The sequence below is a fragment of the Podarcis erhardii genome (genome assembly GCF_964252035.2).
Source record: "Podarcis erhardii genome assembly, chromosome: Z".
Lineage (NCBI taxonomy): Eukaryota > Metazoa > Chordata > Lepidosauria > Squamata > Lacertidae > Podarcis > Podarcis erhardii.
In genome coordinates this window covers 4,432,151-4,454,983 of record NC_138504.1, presented here as the reverse complement: position 1 = coordinate 4,454,983, position 22,833 = coordinate 4,432,151, and the positions used below count along the sequence as shown (strand labels likewise).

The 22,833-nt window shown below is 46.3% G+C and overlaps 2 protein-coding genes across 8 annotated transcripts in view; one reads left to right on the top strand and one right to left on the bottom strand.

The window, feature by feature from the left end:
- ARHGEF6 (Rac/Cdc42 guanine nucleotide exchange factor 6) overlaps window positions 1-22,833 on the top strand; it is a 370,252-nt gene that overhangs the window by 207,768 nt on the left and 139,651 nt on the right. The gene's annotated exons all lie outside the window — the stretch shown is intronic.
- Window positions 1-22,833, bottom strand: part of TAF1 (TATA-box binding protein associated factor 1) — a 56,351-nt gene that overhangs the window by 30,324 nt on the left and 3,194 nt on the right. For 4 of the 7 annotated variants that reach the window (XM_081848275.1, XM_081848278.1, XM_081848273.1 and 1 more), the window contains exons 1-15: window positions 19,262-19,562; window positions 17,889-17,999; window positions 17,266-17,438; window positions 15,536-15,760; window positions 13,267-13,459; window positions 12,962-13,156; window positions 10,727-10,894; window positions 9,470-9,594; window positions 9,269-9,376; window positions 8,308-8,481; window positions 7,324-7,497; window positions 7,131-7,235; window positions 5,440-5,640; window positions 1,714-1,852; window positions 519-649 (exon numbers count right to left, since the gene is read on the bottom strand). In XM_081848275.1, coding sequence (XP_081704401.1) covers window positions 519-649; window positions 1,714-1,852; window positions 5,440-5,640; window positions 7,131-7,235; window positions 7,324-7,497; window positions 8,308-8,481; window positions 9,269-9,376; window positions 9,470-9,594; window positions 10,727-10,894; window positions 12,962-13,156; window positions 13,267-13,459; window positions 15,536-15,760; window positions 17,266-17,438; window positions 17,889-17,999; window positions 19,262-19,547 — 2,508 coding nt within the window. In that variant the 5' untranslated portion in view covers window positions 19,548-19,562. Of the gene's footprint in view, window positions 1-518; window positions 650-1,713; window positions 1,853-5,439; window positions 5,641-7,130; window positions 7,236-7,323; window positions 7,498-8,307; window positions 8,482-9,268; window positions 9,377-9,469; window positions 9,595-10,726; window positions 10,895-12,961; window positions 13,157-13,266; window positions 13,460-15,535; window positions 15,761-17,265; window positions 17,439-17,888; window positions 18,000-19,261; window positions 19,563-21,988; window positions 22,103-22,833 lie in introns of those variants that run through there. The other 3 variants (XM_081848276.1, XM_081848272.1, XM_081848277.1) reach the window with 3 other exon arrangements.

Below are 22,833 nucleotides of genomic sequence, written 5' to 3'. Positions count from 1 at the left end.
CCTCTCCACTACTCTCACTGGAAGCATCCCAGAGCCTCCCCTCCGCTGTGACTCCTGCACTCCCCCTGCTGGTTCCCTCTTCTACTGCAGATTCTCTCCTATTCTCCTGTAGCCTGTCCACCACCTGTCTCTCCGATGGCAGTTCCCTGACACGTTCATATCACACTTTCTCCTCCCTCCCAAAAAAGGAGCTCAAGGTTCTCCCTTTCCTCATTTAATTCTCCCAACAACCCTGTTAGGTAGATGGGCCAGCCAAAATATTTCAGCCTCAAGGTCACCCAGTGAGCTTCATGGCTGAGTGGGGACTTGAACCCTGGCCTCCCAGGTCCTGGTCTAACATTCTAACCACTACGCCACAGTGGCTGGCCATGTTTTACAACCTACACTCTGCCTTTATAATTCTCCCGCTGGTGGAGATTGGCAGAAGCAAGATGTCCTTGCAGTTCTCAAGTATCTTGCAGAGTGTGAAGGCAACCAACAAGGACTGAGGAGGATATTCACAAAAGACACAGGCTCACCTTCAAATGCTGTTCGGCAGAGATCATGCTGTAATAGCCACAGCACTGCTCTGGAGACACCATTGCTCTTATCTCCTCTTCGGTGGGCAGTCTGAAACCTGGCTTTAGTTTCCACCAGTTTGAGTACATCTCTGAAAGAAGCAGAGGTCCCCGCTGAGTCATACCAGGAATGACACCTGATCTGCATCTGTAAGAACTCTGCTCTTTTAGTGTGGCAGGTCCTATACTTTGGAACTCCCTGTTTCTTGACGCCAAGCACTGCACTGCTAAAACCGTTTTTGTTTAGATAAGCCTACGCAGGTGCTTAGAATGTTGATGTGAGTTTTAATCTGTCTCTGGCCTACTGTCCCTTCCCCTTATAGTCTGAGCAACAGGAGAAGCAGGTAGACAACATGCCAGAACCCACAGCCAAGGTGGAAAACCAAATATATACATATCGGGGACAAATAAAATATCAATAAATGCAGATTCAGTACCCCAAAACACATTCTACCCAGACTTTTGCAATCACAGGGTGGTGAAATATGTTTCTCTATCAAGGTTTGAGAATCTTCACTGCATTTTATATTTTATCTGATCTTAACGTTTTTTCAGATCTGTCTCCTAATACTTAAAACGGGGTGGGGTGGGGTACAGTTTTCAACAGCTTCCAAAAGCTTTTCTCCCTTGCTGATCAGCCATTTTAAAAAATGTTGCTTTGACCCTGGAAACAGATACACAGAGCACCCCACTCATGCTTGTAAAGCCAGTAAGGGGATATCGGAGAAGAATGTGTGCAGGTGTTGGGAAGCGCTATGCTATAGACAATTAGGCATGGATACAGGGAGGCAAGCCTTGGGAATAAAAGCAGAGAAGAGTTCCTGTGATGAAAAAGGCATTTCCACGTCCTAAGGGTCCCAACCGGTCAGTCTGTGAGGCCAGAAGCCCACCTAGGGCTCTGAGGATCCTAGGAACCTGAAGGAGGAGGCGACAAACTGGTAGCGGCTCCCCAAGGTCTCAGCCGCAACAGAGACATTCCTGTTACTTGTTGCCTGGTCCTTTTAAGCAGAGATGGCAAAGGCGAAACGTGGGAGCTTCTGGAGGCAGAAGCAGTGGCCCTCCCCAGGAAAACAAGGCTATGCTCAGTGACCACCTCAGCAAAGTGGGGCTTCCCAGGAAGGCTAGTGCCTGGTATTGCAAGGGAGCACAAGCTTACGTGTACGCTCATAGACTGCACAGGGCTTCAGCTGCTTCCGGACTCTGGTGTCTGAGACCAAAGGAAATGCGTTCCTGATATCCTCCATGCGGATCCTTTGGGGTTCGTCTCTCTTACTGAACAGGCGGTATATGAAGGCCTAACAAGAAAGACAAAGGAACAGCTTGAGATGCCAGTGGGCTATGATTGTGTGGCAAGAACCTGTGCATAGCCAAGCCCAATGACCTCTTAATGGGGGCCGTTCAGTCCTCTAAGGAGGGATCTAAATGATTCAGGCCTCAAATATCTGAAAGACCACCTCCTTCCCACAGAAGGCCTCTTGGTTGTTCCACTGCCTTCAGAAGCTGGGGGGGGAGGGCGTTTCCAGGATAGGTCCTTCTCTGTGTTAGCCCCTAAGTTGTCCACAGAGGGGCATCCGGCACAGTTTGTGAACGCTCGATTCACCTCTCTTTGACACTTGTATATTTTTAGGACTCACCTTATTTCTGAAATTTTGTTTCAAACTGTTTTTAACATTGGGTTTTGATTGCTGTAACCTGCCCTGGGACCCTGGGGTAAAGGCCAATTAAGAGATTGTAATCATCAGCAAGCCTTGGAAGGAGCATACAAAACTTTCCGGGAGACATTTGGGGTTTCAGGAAGCCCCCTGGGACAACAACAAAGCTAATGGAGTTTGCCCAATAACAAATGTTGGAAATGTAAAGAGACTGAAGGTACCTTCTTCCACCTTTGGTGGACCTGCCCAAGGATTAAGGCCTTCTGGGAAATGATTTACAACGAGATTAAGAAAGTACTTAAATGCACCTTTTATAAAAAACCAGAGGCATTTCTCCTGGGTATGGTCGGCCAATTGGTGCCGAGGAAGGACAAAAACTTTTTTTTGTATGCTACCACGGCAGCAAGGATTCTTCTAGCAAAGTATTGGAAGACACAAGAGTTACCCATGCTGGAGGAGTGGCAAGCGAAAGTGATCGACTTTATGGGACTGGCAGAAATGACTGGCAGAATCCGTGATCAAGAGAAAGAGACTGTGGAGGAAGATTGGAAGAAGTTTAAAATTTATCTTAAGAGTTATTATAAAATTGAGGAGTGCTAAAATGTTAAGGGAAAGGAAGATGTAAAATTACAGCGGTAAATTTTTGTATGATTTAGGGAGAAATTGAAAAGGAGAACAAATTTAAATTTAATTGGTTTAAAGAGTTGCTGAATAATTGTAAAATAAAAAAGGAATGCAAAAAGGGGAAGGTATGGGGAAGTCCGAGAAAGGAGGTTTATGAAAATAAGGTTAAGAAAATATGATTTTATGTGTGTGTGTGTATTTTGTTTTTGTTGCGTCTGTTTTAAAAAATTGGAAAACTAATAAAAATTTATAAAAAACAACAACAACAACAACAACAACAACAACAAAGCTAATGGAGATTCAGAGCCTGGAAAAAAGCACCAACGGGGCTCAAATGAAAACGGGAGCCGTTATGAGAGCCCTTTTGTCTCTCATCCTCAGGCAACAGCAGAGGTGGCTCAATCTGCTTCTGCCATCCCCCTCGTTGCCCATAGCTGAGTCTGTGCCTTCAGTACGGATCCACTTGGCAAGAAATGGGGGCACTTGAGTATCATGAAGACTTGAAGCTCGAGCTGTGCAATATCACCAAAACCAACAATGAGAAGCTGGTGGTGATCACTGGGCAGCAAGAGCCCCAGTGAACAAATGCCTAAGATCTGTGTGTCACATGCATATAAGGTTGCCTTGTCCAGAGTGCTTTTTCTGTCCTATTTTATTTGCCTGTGATTCTAGGAAGGGGAAATGAACAATAAGGCTGCATACTTGTTAGGCAGCACTGCCCTAGCCCAAACCTAGGGAAGAACTGCTCAGTACACCATCAGTACACATCCGCCTCATGTGAATCCGCATCCGAGATATTGCGTGCACTGCATCCAATATATTGAACAAAGATTTTTTCCCTCTTGGCAGAAGCCAGCATGGAGATTTCCTGATGCTGGGATACGTCAGAGCTGTCATGGCAAACTTGGTATTACTGTGTTGCACACAGCACTGGTTGAAAAAGTGTAACATACTAATAGATTCTTAAGGCAAGTAGCTAAACCTGATGCATTTGACTCTACTTGGTTTCCATTTGTTTCTTTTGTAAACATGAGCATGCAGAGCATTTGGCCTTCTAGAGGGCAGGGGTTATTTTGGAAGGACACTTGTGTTTCTGTGATAATGAAAATTTGTCAGTGCCTTCAGCTAAGCTTCTTGAAGGAGGAAAACAACCTTGCAGTGTGAATTGGGGAGGGAAGGAGTGTCTTAGTTGTGCATGACCTTGTTTCATTTCGCAAGGGTAGGTTTTCTTAGAATCATAGAATCATAGAGTTGGAAGAGACCACAAGAGCCATCGAGTCCAACCCCCTGCCAAGCAGGAAACACCATCAGAGCACTCCTGACATATGGTTGTCAAGCCTCTGCTTAAAGACCTCCAAAGAAGGAGACTCCACCACACTCCTTGGCAGCAAATTCCACTGTCGAACAGCTCTTACTGTCAGGAAGTTCTTCCTAATGTTTAGGTGGAATCTTCTTTCTTGTAGTTTGGAGCCATTGCTCCGTGTCCGCTTCTCTGGAGCAGCAGAAAACAACCTTTCTCCCTCCTCTATGTGACATCCTTTTGTATATTTGAACATGGCTATCATATCACCCCTTAACCTCCTCTTCTCCAGGCTAAACATGCCCAGCTCCCTTAGCCATTCCTCATAAGGCATCGTTTCCAGGCCTTTGACCATTTTGGTTGCCCTCCTCTGGACATGTTCCAGTTTGTCAGTGTCCTTCTTGAACTGTGGTGCCCAGAACTGGACACAGTACTCCAGGTGAGGTCTGACCAGAGCAGAATACAGTGGCACTATTACTTCCCTTGATCTAGATGCTATACTCCTATTGATGCAGCCCAGAATTGCATTGGCTTTTTTAGCTGCCACGTCACACTGTTGGCTCATGTCAAGTTTGTGGTCAACCAAGACTCCTAGATCCTTTTCACATGTACTGCTCTCAAGCCAGGTGTCACCCATCTTGTATTTGTGTCTCTCATTTTTTTTGCCCAAGTGCAATACTTTACATTTCTCCCTGTTAAAATTCATCTTGTTTGTTTTGGCCCAGTTCTCTAATCTGTCAAGGTCGTTTTGAAGTGTGATCCTGTCCTCTGGGGTGTTAGCCACCCCTCCCAGTTTGGTGTCATCTGCAAATTTGATCAGGATGCCCTTGAGTCCATCATCCAAGTCGTTGATAAAGATGTTGAATAAGACCGGGCCCAAGACAGAACCCTGTGGCACCCCACTAGTCACTCTTCTCCAGGGAGAAAGCATTCCTGCCTTCTTTTAGACATCTTCAGAAAGCCATATAGGTGACTCACATCTTATGCTTATTTTACTTACGAGGTTGTGGTACGGGGAGCGAAATGAAAAGTTTTATTGTATGCTATTTTGGAAAATACTAAAGAACAATTTTTTAAAAAAAATAATCAATAGTCTCAAGCAAGTGAGCCAAACTACAAAAGAGGGCAATTACTTTGAAGTTACTAGTGAACGTGAACCAATCCATTTTTGAGCTCAAATATGAACACAAAACTTTTTAACAGTCTGCCCTCTTGCACAGGCCCATATGTCACAGCTGCAACAACACTCCATTTTCCCTGAGCTTACTGCAGAGCTAATAACTTGTGTAACCCACAGAAGACAAACCTGGAGAAAGTCTCGAATGTGAGTCTTGGCACGTTTGGAGTTGGGTTGAGGAACTTCAAAGAGAGGACATTGCTGTCCAACCACAAAGATATCCTGCAAATCCCGGATGTGGTAACCATTCTGATCCCGGATAACTAAGAAGTCTGTTTCCGGCATCTTGTGACGATAAATCGGAGCCCGGAAGAGATTGTTTTCAAATGCCTGTCAAAAGGAAAGGGGCTACCTTGGTCAACTGCAACAGGAGTCAGGGAAAGAAAAAGAATCCAACATGACCTTACAGACCAGCTTTAGTCCTTGAGAGATACAGTCAAACCTCGTTTTGCAGATGGGATCTGTTCTGGAGGATCTGCACGTCGAAATGCCGCATCTGCACATGGGGCGATTTAGCGCTTCTGCGCGAGTGGCGACCCTGGAAGTAACCCATTCCGGTACTTCCAGGTTTGCCGCAGACATTCGCCAAAGCGGACGCAAGCAGAGGCGGATGCAGGACGAGGTTTTACTGTACTGGGATTCTCCATCAAACCCAAGAGACAGTTGATACACAGCAAGATCAAAGGCGTACAAGCAGTGCAAGCTCACTACCCACACACCAAGTCACCTTCCATTTTCCAAAGGTGACCAAAGTGCAAAACATTAGAAATAGCAAAAGTACTGGCTGCTTGCCTGCACACAGTTCACTGTGGCACTCTCTGAAGTCATGGGCCAGAGGGAGTACTGGATTGCTGTCCATGGGTGGGACTGCCATGAACAAGTTGTTTGCCCCCCACCTCCCCAGGTATCTGGCCTCTGCTGGTACCTTGGGGAGAAGCACTCACACCCAGAGTACAGCCTCCCTAGCCATGGAAGAATTCTCCACCGCAACTCTAATGACCAAGTCCAAGCTTTTATTGTAAGTTTCTGAGAGTTTTGGGAGAAAGCATTCCTGCCTTCTTTTAGACATCTTCAGAAAGCCATACAGGTGACTCACATCTTATGCTTATTTTACTTACGAGGTTGTGGTACTGGGAGCGAAATGAAAAAATGGAAAGTAGAGGAAACCCACTCTCCATTTATTTATTTCCCTCCTGCACATCTGGGGCCGCAGGGAAGGCATCACAAGGACTCTGGCAGTGCCCAAGAGCTCCTGTGCCTTCTTGTCACGAGCCAGGAGTCAGTTTCGCCTGCTGAGCAGCAGCCTGGAGGAGGAGAAGGTGGAATGACTCCACCTGTAGCTGATCAGCCTTCAAGGACACAGAAAAGGCACTGATGAGAATCAGCTGGCTTCATCCTTTTTAAATAGAGCTCCCAGTAGCAGTAAGATGCTGGAAACAATGTCTGTGGCACCTGGCCTTACCTTGTTGCTTCCTGCTGTCCACCTGGGCTCTGTAATCATCTGGTTTCCCTGATCTCTGGACTGTCGGACTTCATATGTGGATTCTCCTTTCTGGTAAGTCTTCCCCAGAGACTCCTAGTCCTTGCTTGCTCAGCAACAGGACTCATACGGGGCTATGACACGCCTCTGCAAAGCCCAGCACCTTGCTTACCGGGCTTTGGGAAGGTGGTAGCTCTGGGACCCTGCCAGAGCCCTCAAGCCTCCTTCCCAAAAACCAGGCAAACTCTTCTTGGGTTTGGGAAGGAGGTCACACAATTCTGAAGAACACACACAAACTCAATCTTGCCACCCCACCCATTGTGAAAGGCAGAAATCTCACCTGGAGTTGCTGGCCTGGGTAAAGAGAACCCAAGAACGGGGAGGTTTGGCAGTAGGTGGTCTCCCCATATGGCTGCTTAGGGGGACCTGAATCTTTACCCGGCTTCTGCCAAAAGGAAATACAGCTTTAGTAAGAAGGGCAGCCTCAAGCTACAGAAGCTCAAACACCTGCAGCCAAACAACAGCACTCTCACCCGCTTGTAGTAGTTCTTGATCTTGGTTGCCATGCCAACCTGCATCATTAAGGGGGGGTTCTCCTCACTGTACTCCGCTAGGATAAGGTCTCCATCCTTGCCTGAGAGGTCTTGCGGAGTGCGCATGAAGAACATCTCCCCACCACCAGAGGCTTGCAGCGCACTCCTTCTCATCTGGGTGCAGAGCAAGTTGAAAGTACAAAGAGACCAAATGCAGATAGCAAAGATGTATAAGACAGTGTCAAACAAATGTCGGAAGTGCCAACACATGGGACATCTTTCTATAGGTGCTGGACTTGTATGTATATATATATATAAAGCAACAGGCTTTTGGGAAATGATACATAATGAAATAAAAAAAGTTTAAAATCACTGTTCCCCAAAAGCCTGAAGCATTCTTATTAGCAGTAATAGGATTAGAAATCCCAAAAAGGATGGCCAAGTTGCTTAAGTATGCGACTGCAGCAGCCAGAGTTCTGTATGCACAGAAGTGGGAAGGCAGCAAGGTTCCAATAAAAGAGGAGCGGATTTTGAAGTTAATGGACTATGTGAAGATAGCAAAAGTGATGGCAAGAGACCAAAATGAGAATAGTATATGGAAGAATGGAAATTTTTCAAAAACTATTATAGCCAAATGAAATTGCAAGTGGGCTTGAAGTGTAAGCAATGGAAGGATAGCAAGAATGAAAAAATAAAGAAATGTAAAGTAGAAATAAGTATTGTATAAAAGGCACCAGGTAATTGCAGGAGGGGGGACATCATGAATGGGAGGACGGGAAGTGGAATTGTTAAGTGTATAAATTGGGTTTTGTGTCAAGTTATAAAACCAATGAAGATTTTAATATTAAAAAATTATAAACCGACCAAACGAAGACAGAAACACACACAGCATCAGGTAGTTTCTCTCTGAGCCCCCAAGGTGAGAAAGAGTTGAGGGCTTAGCTGTCAAAGCATCAGAGCCGAACCAGGAAATGGAGGCTTTACCTTGGCTTTCCTCTCGATGTGGTTTTGTAGTGACTGCACTGGATGGGGGCCAGGCTGGGACAAGGCCCCGACGGAGTATTTCTTCAAGGGGGGCCGGTGCAGCTGGCGGAGCTCTGTGGGGTCCAGGTGGGTGGGGAAGAAGGGCTGTTGAAGCTGCATTGCAGGAATTGAGTGCTGTACCAAGGCAAAAAAAAAACCACAACCCAAACATGAACTTTCACTCGGGATGTACAAAAGTCTGGATGTACATTACCGCCAGCCAAAGGAACATGTCCCCATCCCAGAACAAGGGCAATCATGGGTCACAGAAGGGAAGGGGCTGAGGGATATGTCCACCCTACGAACATGCCATGCAAAGCCACATCCTAAGCCTTGGGAAGAAGCTCTGTAAGCATCCAATGGAAAACTGGCTCACCAATCGTACCTGCACACAGAATCTTGTCAAGGTCCCAGGCCTCAGAGAGGTTAGGCTGGCCTCAACTAGAGCCAGGGCCTTCTCGGCTGCGGCTCCAATCTGGTGGAACGCTCTGTCACAAGAGACTAGGGCCCTGCGGGACCTGACATCCTTCCGCAGGGCCTGCAAGACAGAGTTGTTCCACCAGGCCTTTGGTCAGGGCGCAGCCTGACTCCCTCCTCTGGCAACCTGCTTAGAATCTTGCTTAATTAGTTGCCATTAATTTGATTTTAATTGATTTTTATAATGAAATATTTTTAGAATGTGTGAATATCTGATTGTTTGATTGTTGATTGTTGTTAGCCGCCCTGAGCCCGGCTTCGGCTGGGGAGGGCGGGATATAAATAAATTTTATTATTATTCTTATTATTATTGTGAAGATGCAAGGCTGAGCATTTTGCCACAGGCACATGGTTCTCAGAAGGCTGGAATTCTGCACAAGACTGCACTTTTGCACATTTAAACATGCATGCACATACAGAGAGAGATGATACCACTGGTTTTAACCTGGATGATGTTGCCTCCAAAGGTTCCATGAAGCCTATGCTTGTTTGGATAGTAAAATTCATCATTCGAGAGGTTCCAGGGGTCCTTCACCTCTGGGTCAGACATATTCTAGAGTTGCAACACAGGGAAGTTGAAGTCAGATTTTTTCCCCCCTTCCATTTATCAGCCTTATGTGAAACAAACTGAGCCGCTTCCACAAACCTGTTGAGGCTCCTCCTGAATAACTCCTGTCTTGCTCAGGAGAATCCGGCTATTCCTTTGAGAAGGTTTTTTCTTATTTTCAGAAGGAGTGTTCAACGTCCCCCCGTCCTCCTCCTCAGGAATTTCTAGGAAAGAACATACAATGAAAGTGTACTCTCAATGTCTGTCTGTAGGTATCCCCATCACCAAAGCACTTACATAAAGGAAGTCCATCTGAATGCATGACCCTTCACTGGCGACCTCTCTAAGAAACCTATTTGGACATGGACTGCTTATATTAATCTATACTTTTAAGTTAGGATTGATTGAATATTCTTATTGTTAATGCCAGGTGATGATATTTTTATCTCTTCTGTAAAATCTGCAAAAATATTTTAAAATGTAAAAAAAGGGCCAACTAATTTTTAAAATACAATCTTAACTTAAAACAATAAGAGATTTAACTGACCTTCAAATCTGAGACCATGATCCAATTCCCTCCCCATGGGATCTATTACATGACAGGTCACCTCACTCCTTGCTTCTGCAGGTTAAGTCCCATTGCTACATTGTGTGTGTGTGTGTGTGTGTGTGTGTGTGTGTGTACACACACACACACATGAGTTAACTAATGGCTCCTCCAAAGGAATCAGAGTTCTATTAGATCCTCAGGCCCCTTACGCAACTACAATTCCCAGAATCCCTCGGGAGAAGTCAGGACAGTTAGGAGAATTTTCTGGGAGCTAAAAAAAAAGCAAGAGCTTCACCTGTCTTAAACAGCAGATTGCTCAGTAAAACATTCAGTCCAGTATACCTCAAGGAGTATCTCCACCCCCATCGCCCAGCCCCTGAGGTCCTAATCAGAGGGTCTTCTGGTGGTTCCCTCACTGCAAAAAGCGAAGTTACAGGGAACCAGGCAGAGGGCCTTCTAAGTAGTGGTGCCCTCCCTGTGGAACACCCTCCGTCAGATGGCAAGGAGATAAAAAGAACTAACACAACTTTTAGAAAACATCTGAAGGCAGCCGTGTATTGGGAAGTTTTTAATGTTTGACATTTTACTATGTTTTTATATATGCTGCAAGCCAGCCAGATGGGCAAGGTAAAAAGAATAAATAATAAAATTATTATCATCATCATTATTTCCTCAGTCCACCTGAATTTTGCATCTATGTTCCCCAACCCAACCCTGCAAAATCACTGATCTCCAGAAAGCCAGAAATCTCTTGTTTCCAACCACTAGTAGGTCAAAGGAAAAGCATGGTGATTGTGTGAACAAACCCAGGACTAGATTTTCATCATCTGAGTCAAGTGTCATAACCGATGGAGTCAAGACATTCTCCATTGCTTCATGGTCCCAGATGATATTGTCCTCCCAACGGCCATAAATGAGCTCTCTGTTCTCAATGGGGAAAATAGAGTACCACGGCTTGCCTTCTTTCTGATTTGCTGCAACGACACAACAAAAGCACTCCTGTAAAGATCTCCAGAGAACTAGGACCCTGTCAAATTCCTCTTCCCCCTACCTACCCAAATGATGCTGACCACCCTCTCCAAAGCACAGACTTGACCCTCAGAAGATGTAAGGGCAGAGCGTGTGAATTTTGCAAGACAAAGAGGAAGAGCACATTGTCAATGGAGGGTGCTTCCTTCCACACAGAGGCTTATTGGAGAATCAATGCTGCTCATTTAACACAAGTTACCAGCATGTGGGGAGAGGGTTTGTTTGTTTTTTTGCCATGTGTGTGATGATGACTCAGGTGATTGGTCCTTATCACTACAGCCCTGCTTCCATTTGTTCCTCAACACCCTAGCCATTTTATTTCCAGAAACGCAAAGGATACAAATGGCCATATCTCCACTGACTGCCACGTGCTTGAGGTACATTGGAATTTCAGCACCTCCGTTCCAAAGAACTGTTCTCTCAAGACCCCATAACGATATATGAGAAGTTCTGCCAACAGCCCAATTAGTCTAGCATCTTGTACTCAGTGGCCAACCAGATTCCCCAGGGAAGCCCACAAGCAAGACCTCTCCCCTCCTATGGTTTCCAGAAACTGGTATTCAGCAGCATACTGTCTCCAGCAATGTAGGGAGAACATCAGGGTTAACAGGCCTACATGGATTTGTCTAATCCCTTTTAAAGCCACCACAATAGTGCCCTCTGCAGCTAAACCAGCCACTTTGGCAATGTCTCTGAAGATCCTGCCTGGTTCATTGCATTCTGTGCTCCTGGGGGAGATTTGTTGTGGGGTGGGGTGGGGTCAAATAGCTATCCAGGAACCCCAGGTGCTGGGATCTCTTGTCCTGTGGCAGGGACTCCCAGATTCAACAACTCTTCAATGGTCACTGACCGAGTACAGATCTGCTGCTGTTCCTCTGAATAGGCCTCAAGCTTGAAATGTGGGCAGGGCTGAAGCTGACACGTCAGACCTAGATCCTGCCAGGTAATTATTGCCCGTTCCCTTTTGCTGACTAACATAGAACATCTCTCCACTGCATGGTACAAGCCTCCTCTTTCCTCTCTACTGTTTGAGGAGCTGCTCCTCTTTGCTGAGCAAGGCCCAACACTCCCGACATGCTGGGCTGTGTGTGTCAGAGGGAGAGGCAAACTGAGCAGGCACCCACTGCAGTTCAGTACTGGCAACAGATGCAAGAAGATGTTGAGGAGGCCAAATGAAGTCCAGCGGCGGACGGTCCAAAAAGTGTGCTTCTTGTCTATTTACTTGGCAATATCTTTAAATACTGCATAATCAACAACAACGAAACCCTCTAAGCCAGGGACGTCCACCCGAGGAGGAAAATGAGCCCACAATCAACCGCGATCGACTTATATCAACTGGGGGTCGACCTGTCAGTTGCCGTTGACCAGTTGGACATCCCTGCTCTAAGCCATTCACATAAAACACAGACACACACAAACACACAAATTCATTGAAAACATAAAATCAGACATTAAAAACAAAGTGACAAATTGAGGAACTTTTCGTTTCAGTAAGTTTGTGCAGTGAGGTGAAACATCTCTGTTGCAGGTATTTGTTTCGTATTGCTTTTGAAATCTATTTGCCGGGGGCTGGGTGGGGGTCGTACTGCTTTTATTCTATTATTTTGAGTTATATACTACCCTTCATCATAAGATCTCAGGGTGCTTCACAGAGTAAAATTGTAATCTGTTTCTTTGGCCTGTCTGTAAATCATTTTGATACATATATACTGTATATATAAAAGGGTTACTACTACAACTACTACCAATAATAATGTTTTGACAATGGTATTGTTATTAACACAACCTGCAGCTTTAAAGATACATAATTATAGGAAGCTGACTTATACCAAGATTGGTCCATCAGTCTCAGTATTGTGGGCACTAACAGGCAGCAGCATTCCAGGATTTCAGGCCACATTTCCCAGCCGTACCTGAAGATGCTGGAACTGAACCAGGGACCTTCTGTGTGTGAAGCAGGTGTGCTCTGGCACTGAGATATGGCCCTTCCTCTAGTTGCCTGCTAACCTTACCTTGCTGGGTGCTGGTGGCGGTGGCACCTGTCTTCATACTGGATGGCAGCCAGGCCTCCTGCCTCGCTTGCTTTGCCTTGGGATCCTCCTTGATGTCATCCACGTTCCAGATCACGTCATCCTCCCAGTGCTTCTGGGTCACCATGAGGAAGTCCTCATCTGACAGCAGATTGTCCTTCTCAGCCTTAGGAGTCTGTGAAGGGAGAACAGAAAATGGTCAAGGTGCCGGTAGCTGGGCCCCTTCCCTCCTCCTCCTGCTGCTGCTGCTTTGGGAGAGGAAAAACAGAGCCCTTTCTCCACACCCACCTCCTCCTCTTTGTGCTCCTTCATCTTGAAACCATAGTCAAAGCCGCTGCCGTCCTCGGGGACGCCCAACATGTCATACCAGAACTTGGCAGGCCCATGGCGCCATTCAGCCACCTTGGACGTGGGGGCTGCCACCTTCGTGTTTTTCTTAGACTGGGAGGCCTTGGGCTTCACCGGTGCCATCATGGTGATCTGGAGGGGGAGAGGGAGTCAGAGGGTCAAGAGAGGGGAGCTGGATCCCACTGAAGCAATTACAATTAAGAGAATTAATATGGACTGACAATGGGCAGCTTACAGGGAACTGCTGGATTTTACACAGTGAGGGAACCCAAACTGAAACCTATGGAAGACCTAAGGAGCCAAGTTACAGATTGGTTGCAATAACACCAGTTACACAACACGTTTAAATGAGATAGAAAGAATTGATTTCTGGACCAAAGCTCACAATTTGAAGAGGGGGAAAAAATCTTACAAAAAAAGGATAGACCTTTGTCTAAAATGTATAATTTTCTACTAGAACAGGAAACAAAAGACGAGCTTGTTAAAGCTTCAAAGACACACTGTGCAATAGATATAGGGCACAATATAGATCTCAACCTCTGAGAGAAACTCTGGAAAAGTAACGTGAAATTTACTGAAAGTTATTCATGGAAAGAGAATTATTTGAAAATGATTCATAGATGGTACTTAACTCTGAATAGGTTGGCTATGATTTATAAAACAGAATCAGATATGTGCTGAAAGTGTAAAGAAGTGGAGAGAACTTTTTTTCACATGTGGTGGACATGTAACAAGGTAAAAGTGTATTGGGAAATGATTTATAATGAATTGAAAAAAAAATTAAAACTACTTCCCCCCCCAAAAAACAACAACAACCAGAGTCCTTTTTGTTAGGAATAACCCAGACAGAAGTTCCTAGCTGTCAGAAAAGGTTATGTATGCAACAGCTGCGGCCCATGTTTTGTTAGCCCAAAAATGCAAAGTGAGTGAGGTCCCAACTAAAGAGGATTGGCAACTTAAGCTGTCAGAAAATGCAGAACTTGCATATTTAACACATAAAATAAAAGAGCAAGAAGAACATATATTTAAAGAAAAGCGGAAATCATTTATTGAATATATGGAAAATAACTATAGAGCTGAAAATGCTGGAAGCACTAAGATAAATTCAACAGAGTAAATAATTTTTGATAGATGTAAAATGGAAAACTGATTTGAATGGTTATAGTAAAAATATGCAGGGATGTGTAAAATGAACCATGGAAAGAGTAGAAGGAAGTCACTAAATATTTTAAAGTTTGTAAAAGGTTTATTTGGAGATGTAAAATTGAAGACTTAATAAAAATTATTTTCTAAAAAAGAGAGGTACTAGGAGCATCTCCAGAGGACTTGGACCATCCTCAGCACTGATTTGCACATGGCATTCGCCTTGCAGAGACCAATATTTCTCAGCCTTCCTTCTTGGTAGGAAGAGATTCAGCTGTTGTTGGCAGGGGAACCTATGTCCTACAGCAAGGCAGACAGGAATCCACAACCTCTCTTTTGAAGTAGCAAAGACGCTGTCTGGCATGAACTACATCCCACCCCTGCTGCTGTATTCCAAAGATAAACTTTAAATGGTGCTTGGAACAGAGTCTGTCCTTGAAGCAAGTTGCTTAGCAACGAGAATCCTCCCCAGCATCAGGTGGGGCACCTCTGAGGGAGGAGAGATTCAGTGTCAGCCTGTGTCTGTGAGAGTCTGTCTCTCTAATCAGATGGCTGCAGGGAGCAGAGGGGCTCTATTCATTTCAGAGAATCCTAGAATCTTAGAGTTGGAAGAGATCCCCAGGGTCATCTAGTCCAACCCCCTGCAATGCAGGAATCTCAGCTCAAGCATCCATGACCCAACCTCTGCTTAAAAACCTCCACAGAAGGAAAGTCCACCACTTCTCGTGGGAGTCCGTTCCACGACTGAATAGCTTTTACTGTCAGAAAGTTTTTCTGAATGTTTAGTCAGGATCTCTGTTCTTGCAACTTGAAGCCATTGCCTTGAGTCCTACCCTCCAGAAATGAAGTTTGCTCCCTCTTCCATGTAACGGCCCTTGAGATATTTGAAGATGGCTACCATATCTCCTCTCAGTCTCCTCTTTTCCAGGCTAAACAGACCCACTGATAGAGAGCTGGACTGCTGTGAAGATGCTGGAAGGCTTTCTAAGTAACTCTGCTGTGAGACAGTAAAAGCAGCGAACACACTAACAATCTCCATCCTCCTCTCTGCTCCCAGAAACCCACCTCATCGTCAGAAAGGCACTGCTCCGGAGGAGGAGTTGGGGCAAACTTGTACTCCCAGGACGATTTGCCTTCTGTGCCTTCCTCAGTAGTAGCTTCTCCTTTCTGGAACTGTACTTTCTGAGTTGATTTCTGGTGCTTCTTCTTCTTCTTGAGCTTCCCATGGACTGTGCTCCAGACAGATGGGGCATTTTTGCCAGGGTCAAAGAGGCGCAGAAATCGCAGCGCCTACAGGGAAGGACAAAGAAGGGAGCAAAGGTTGGGAGGCATAAGTGGCTGGTCTCTCTGATCACTCAGGGCATGTCAAGCACGGAAACATTAAGTGTGCCATCAGGCCGCATCTCTCTGTCACTCTAGCTGGCTGTGGAGGCAGTCCTCTCCAGGTGGGTTTGCAAGACCTGCAGAAGGGGTGGGGAAACTTCTGCAACCTGGGGGCCACATTCCCACATGGCTAACCTTTGGTGGGTCACATGCCAATGGAGGAAGAGTCCAAAACGTAAACAGACATAGCCCAAGAGAGCTGGGCCAGAGCTGGTGGAGGGTGGGACCACCCCACGCTTGCTAAAGCATTACACACATACAGCACACAAATTCATTCACTCACTCACTCTCATTGCCTCCCTTACACTCATGGGCACCCATATCCATTCCATCAATGTAGCATCTGCCCCTGCAACAATCAGGCTTGCCTAAAAGGCTCCTCCCGGAGTGAACATGAGGCTTTTCTGAAGCCCAATTGCACTAGAGCTGCACTTTCAGTTTGGGAAGGGGAAGCACCACATTTAAGCTTCAAATCTGGAGTCAACTGGAGGCCTTTCCCGACCCTAAATGTGGCTGGGTGGGGTGGGCTGCGGAGGTGTATGCTGCCGAGAAGGGAAGGGCTATCTTTTTCCTCCCCAGCTGTACCCCCACCTCCAAATGACAAGCTTTGAGACAGTCCAACACAATAAGCCATGTCCAGCTTTCTCTCGTAGGGCACAGTATATGGAGGTGCCAGCGATCTTATTGCTCTTGGGACTTATTCACATCCTGGGGGTAGGTGGGGGGCTATTAGTGCTGAAAAGTGCTTTTCATTAGCCTCCAGCCTGAGCTCCCCACAGTCATTACACATACCTCAAGCTTGGGAATTTACGCTAATCATTTGGGACCACAAGAAAACCCTCACCTGAAGAAAAGGAGATGCACCTAGCTTTTTACACTCTTACTAGGAATTGGCAAGGTAACTGCATCCTGAGACAGGAAGCCTGGAAGGATTGGGAGAGGAGCAGGAGACATAGAGCCATCTCAGGGCTCCGGAGGCCAAAATGGAAGATCACCGTACCTGAAATGTGCTCACTCAACAACTTCAGTCTGCAGAACTGACACCATTGCAGGTGCTGTATAATACTTTCCCTGCCTTTACACTCTGGGAATTTACACTATGGAACTCGCTGCTAAAGGCACTTTTGCTTAGACAAGCCTACCCAAATATGTAGAATGTTGCCATGTGCTTTAATCTGTTTTTAGCTTATTGTTAAATGCAATTATATTTTGTTTTAAATAGATGTTTGTAACTATTGTTACTGATAATTTTATTGTTTTATTCCTTCTGCAAACTGTTTTGAGGGGGGGTTGGGGGATTTACAATCAAGTGGTATATAAATTTGTGAAATAAACAGAAGTACAGAGAGAAATCGCCCATCGTTCTACTACGAAGTGCAGCCTTTCACTCCGACTCAACCCTCAAGCCCTACCTTGCCTGGCCGGAATTCAGGGAACAGGTCTGTGGCGCTGGGCAGCTGCTCGGTGGCATCTTGCTGCATTATCCCTGCAAGTGGAAATGTAGACTTGTCTTCCTTGGACTGCTGCTCAGATTCGGAAGAGGAAATGGTGGGCAGCTGGATGGCATTCTCGCTGTCTTCATTCCCTGGAATGGAGAGCATCTCTCAGAGAGAAAAGAAAGAAATCTCTGCTCCGTAACCTCAACATGGCAGAAAGCTAAGCCAGGCATTGAAGTGGAAAGAAGAGCAGCGTTTCAAATGGAACCCGGCATCTTGAGAATTGCAGCTTGCACTCGGGACAAAAGTGGTGTGGGGCAGGGCAAGGGAAGAGTCACAGAGAATCCTCTTGGACATGCCCAAAGCCACACTGACCCTGCACTAAAGAAGTCTGAATGACCCAGATCAAGTTCTCCCACTACCAGTAGATTCTGTGACTGTCGAGCTATTGCGCAACCATAAATCCTTATGAGATGAGAGCTAGGTGTTACAATGAAAATAACAGGTGGAGTACAGTGTGCTTGTTTTGCTCCCGTATACCTTCTGCTTAGCCCTGCCTCTAGAGGGCTCACAGTCACATCCCATGAGTGCATACGCACCAAAATAAGTTGTGTCCTGTTCCTCGGCCTCCTTCACCAGCGCTGGAGGTGGTGGCGACGGAGCCATCAGCCTGGAACTGGTTTCTTCAGAGCCAGAAATAGAAACACCACCTAAGGAAGAAAGGAGGGAACTCAATGATGGTCAGCCCTTCCATCTCATTGCACCTCCAGTTCGTTGTCCTTGTTAAAAGCTACCAGAATTAACATTCCAAGAAGACCCAAGCATCCTCCATCATCTTCTATTCCCACATAATTCCCCACACTCAACTAGTTATTTCTGTATTTTTTTGGTTTCCTGTGGGTAAGGGCTGAGGACCATCTGCTTTGCATGAAGAACACCTCAGGTTCAATCCCCAGCATCGCTAGGTATGGCTGCGATAGGACTAATTTGAAACCCTGGAGAACCACTGCTAGTCCATGTAGACAATACTGAGAAAAATGGAGCTACGGTCTAAAGCAGCTTCCTATGACCCCAAATAATAATAATAATAATGATAATTTTTTATTTATACCCTGCCCCCACCCAGCCAAGACCAGGCTCAGGGCGGATAACAACCAATAATAAAAACAAGTTGATTAAAATACAATTTAAAAAGATTAAAATACAACATTAAAACATTAGGATGTAGCCTCTTCACCGGAGGAGAAAGGAAAAAGAAAGAGGGGGAGGGAATCAAACTGATTCTAAGCCAAAGGCCAGGCGGAACAACTCTGTCTTACAGGCCCTGCAGAAAGAGATCAGATCCCGCAGGGCCCTGGTCTCATGAGACAGAACGTTCCACCAGGCCGGAGCCAGTGCTGAGAAGGCCCTGGCTCTGGTTGAGGCTAATCTAACTTCCATAGAGCCCGGGACCTCTAGGGTGTTGCTATATATGGACCTTAAGGTCCTCCGTGGGGCATACCAGGAGAGGCGGTCCCATAAGTACGAGGGTCCTAGGCCGTGAAGGGCTTTAAAGGTCAAAAGCAGCACCTTAAATCTGACCCTGTACTCCACCGGGAGCCAGTGCAGCTGGAAAAGCACTGGGTGAATATGCTCCCATGGCAGAGACCCCGTGAGGAGCCTCGCTGCAGCATTCTGCACCCGCTGGAGTTTCTGGGACAGCTTCAAGGGCAGCACCGCATAGAGCGAATTACAGTAGTCAAGCCTGGAGGTGACCGTTGCATGGATCACTGTGGCCAGGTTGGGGCGAGAAAGGTAAGGGACCAACTGCTTGATGTGGCAAAGATGGAAAAATGTCGCCTTGGCTGTTGCTGTAACCTGCACCTCCATATGGAAAGGGAGGTGTCAAGGATTACACCCAAACTCTTAACAGAAGGCAATGGCACTAATTGGGCCCCTGCAAGAGAAGGGAGTTGGTCCCTCATCCCCATACCATCTCGACCCAGCCAGAGGACCTCTGTCTTCGAAGGATTTAGTTTCAACCGGCTCCCACGAAACCATCCAGCCACAGCTTCCAAACATCTGGTCAGTATGTCCAGGATCGAGTCAGTATGGCCATCCATCAGCAGATAGAGCTGAGTGTCATCAGCATATTGGTGACAACCCAGCCCTAAACTTTGGACAATCTGGGCAAGGGGGTGCATAAGAATGTTAAAAAGCATCGGGGAGAGGATTGCGCCCTGCGGCACTCCACATACCAAGGAGTGGCGCAACGACATCTCCCTCCCACCCTCTGTCCCCGACCAGAGATCAAAAGAGCACAGCCATTTATGGGCTATGCCCTGCATCCCCACGTCAGCGAGGTGGTGGTCCAAAAGATCATGATCAACCATGTCAAAGGCTGCTGACAAATCTAAGAGAATCAGCAGTCCTGACCCGCCTCGATCCAGTTGTCTACGGAGATAATCATTAGGGCGACCAGAGCCGTCTCAGCCCCAAAACCAGGACGGAATCTGGACTGAAATGGATCTAAAGCCAATGTTTCAGTGCTCGCTTCGGCAGCACATATACAGTGGTGCCTCGAAAGACGAAATTAATCCGTTCCGTGATGCTCTTCGTATAGCGGTTTTTTCGTCTTGCGAAGCAAGCCCATTGACAGTTTAGCGGATTAGCGCTATTAGCAGTTTAGCGGCTTTTAGCGGATCAGCTGTTAAGCGGCTTATCAGCGGATCAGCTGATAAGCGGCTTAGGGCTTAGGAAAAGGGGGGGGAGGGGAAAAACCCCGCAGGAACTCGCAAGACATTTTCGTCTTGCGAAGCAAGCCCATAGGGAAATTCGTTTTGCGAAGCGCCTCCAAAACGGAAAACCCTTTTGTCTAGCGGGTTTTCCGTCTTGCGAGGCGTTCGTCTTGCGGGGCACCACTGTATTAAAATTGGAACGATAAAGCCGATGTTTCCTCCAGAAACCTACCAAGCTGTTCTGCAACTGCTCTCTCAATTACTTTACCCAGATATGGGAGATTTGAAACTGGGTGGTAATTGGATAGATCTAAAGGATCTAGTGAAGTTTTCTTTAAGAGCAAACACACCATTGCTTCCTTCAGCTCCCCTGGGAATATCCCCGTGCCGAGGGACAAATTGATAATTTCAACCAGGGGAGTCCCTGCGATATCTGGGCACGCCCTAATCAGCCAAGACGGGCGTGGATCAAGGAGGCTGGTGGTGGACCTACCAGCTTGGAGGAGTCAATCCACATCAGCAGGGAGTATCCAATCGAAATGTTCTAACACTGGACCCGAGGACAGTCAAGGGGCCTCCAGTTCTGACACTGTATCTAAATTGGCAGGGAGGTCACGGCAGAACAACAGGACTTTCTCCGCAAAAAAGCTCGCAAATGCCTCACAGCTGTGGGTCGAATTTTGTGCTTAAATTTGGTTGACCTCCTAAACCAAGGGGCCCGGATTCGACGGGGTCGCAGAGGACGCTTAGGCGCAATCTCATCAATGGGCGCCAAGAGCCGGTAAGAATCTATCAGGATCCATTAGCCTTCACGCGCGAGCCCAATAGGCTCGCCACCCAAGCAGGGGAGGAGCGGGAAGTCAATCTTGGCTTTCAGAGCATAGTGATCAGACCATGGCACTTACACGGGGGGGGGGGGGGGAGAGAGCATGATCACATCTATGCCAGCACCAAAGATCAAATCAAAGGGCAGCAGGTTGGGCATGTGCATAAGCACAACCAACATCACAACTGAGCCTGAACCTCCAATATAAGGCTGGGATACAGTGCAAAGAAATCCACCGAATAAATAAATGGCACAACACAGACCAGTCAGAATTCATTTGGATTACAGCAGCCCCATGCAACCCTCGAGGGCCCCCAGACGAAGGGTAATAGATCAGTGGTAGATCATCTGCCTTGCATGCGGAAGCTCCCTGGTTCAGTTGCTGGCATCTCCAGGGGGTATTTGGTAGAGACTCCTTGGCTGAAACCCCAGAGAGCGGCTGCCAGCCAGGGAAGATAATACTGAGTTAGGTGGGCCAGGCACCTGGCCCAACGTAAAGCATTGGTGGAGATTAATATTAATATTAATAATAATAATTTATTTATATCCCGCCCTCCCCAGCCAAAGCTGGGCTCAGAGCGGCTAACAACAGTAAAAATAGCACAGTTTACATAAAATCACAGTCAATTAATTGAAATATATTCTAAAATCAATTCAGTCATGGTAAGTAGCCACTGATTGCCTCATCTTCCATGGTCTGGCCATGTGAAAGAAGGTTGTCCTTTGGCTAGCCAAGCCTGAGACATATTTGCAAGTGATGACTTCAGACAGAAAAATGTGAAAGAATCCAAGGGAACTAGCCACTTTCTCTTTTTAAAAAACCTTTCCCCTATTCCCCACAGCTGAGACACCTGCTATGGGAATGGAAAGACCTAGGGCTAAAACATCCAATTAATGCAATCTTCATTACCATCAGCTCCTGTAACAGGGGCCAAGGTGGGCAGAGCAATGGAAAAGCTTACTATGCAAGACTAACTCCGTTGATAAAATGTTTACCAGGAGCAGAAACCAGGGTTGCAATTATTAAAGGTATAGGACTCTAAAGAAGAAGAGCAAGAGAGAACCAGCACGGACATCAGGGCAAAAGGAACCAGCTTGATTAGAAAAAGATCAGTTATGCCAAAGGCGACAGAGGAAACCATCTGCCACCGCTTACCTGCCCTCACAACTAGCTGAGGGCTGCATATCGCCTGCCCACTGTGGACATCGTCTTCAACCAGCTCGGTAATGTCAGAATAAGCAACAGCATTGTCATTACTCTTAACCCAGCCTAGTGGTGGAGGGAGAAACAGAAAACACAGCAAAATTACAGATCCAGCAGGCAACACCTTTTTCCTATCACAGCTTCTGCACCCACATTCATGAAGGACGTGGGAAAAAGGAGTATGGCTTTCGCAGGAGTATCCTAAGCCTCATTCCCATCAGCAACTAGACATGATGATAAAAGCAAAAGTGTAACATGTCCTGCTAAGGAACAGATGATTGTTATTATGTCTTCATATGTAAAACCACAGAATTCAAAGAGGGTGCACTTTCTTTTTCCCATGACTGTAAGGGAAACACCAAGGCAAGGAATGGGTGGGAGGGAGGGAGGGAGGGAGGAATACAATATTTAATTCACAGAATATGAACAAACCAGGTGCAGATAACAAATCACATAGAAGCTGTTGGCATAGGGCTTGTGCCAAGCATGTGCAGCTCCCCAAGCATGTAGGTTCATGGCAGTGCAGTTTGTGCTGGAAGAAATTCAGTCAGACTCCAACTTTTCAGTCAGTTCAGTACTTACTGACAGGTCCAAAGCATTAAGACAGTTTCACTGTATACATAAAGTACAGGCTTCCACTAGATCCCTGGTAGAAGGTGTAGGCTTCAAATGCAAAGCAAGTACAACTCACAGCATACATACAACACAAAGCTCAGTATCAATCTGGCAGAGCTTCCTCAAAGCAAACCGAACAGACAATGTACAAACCCTCTCTTAATATACTCAAGAATGACCAT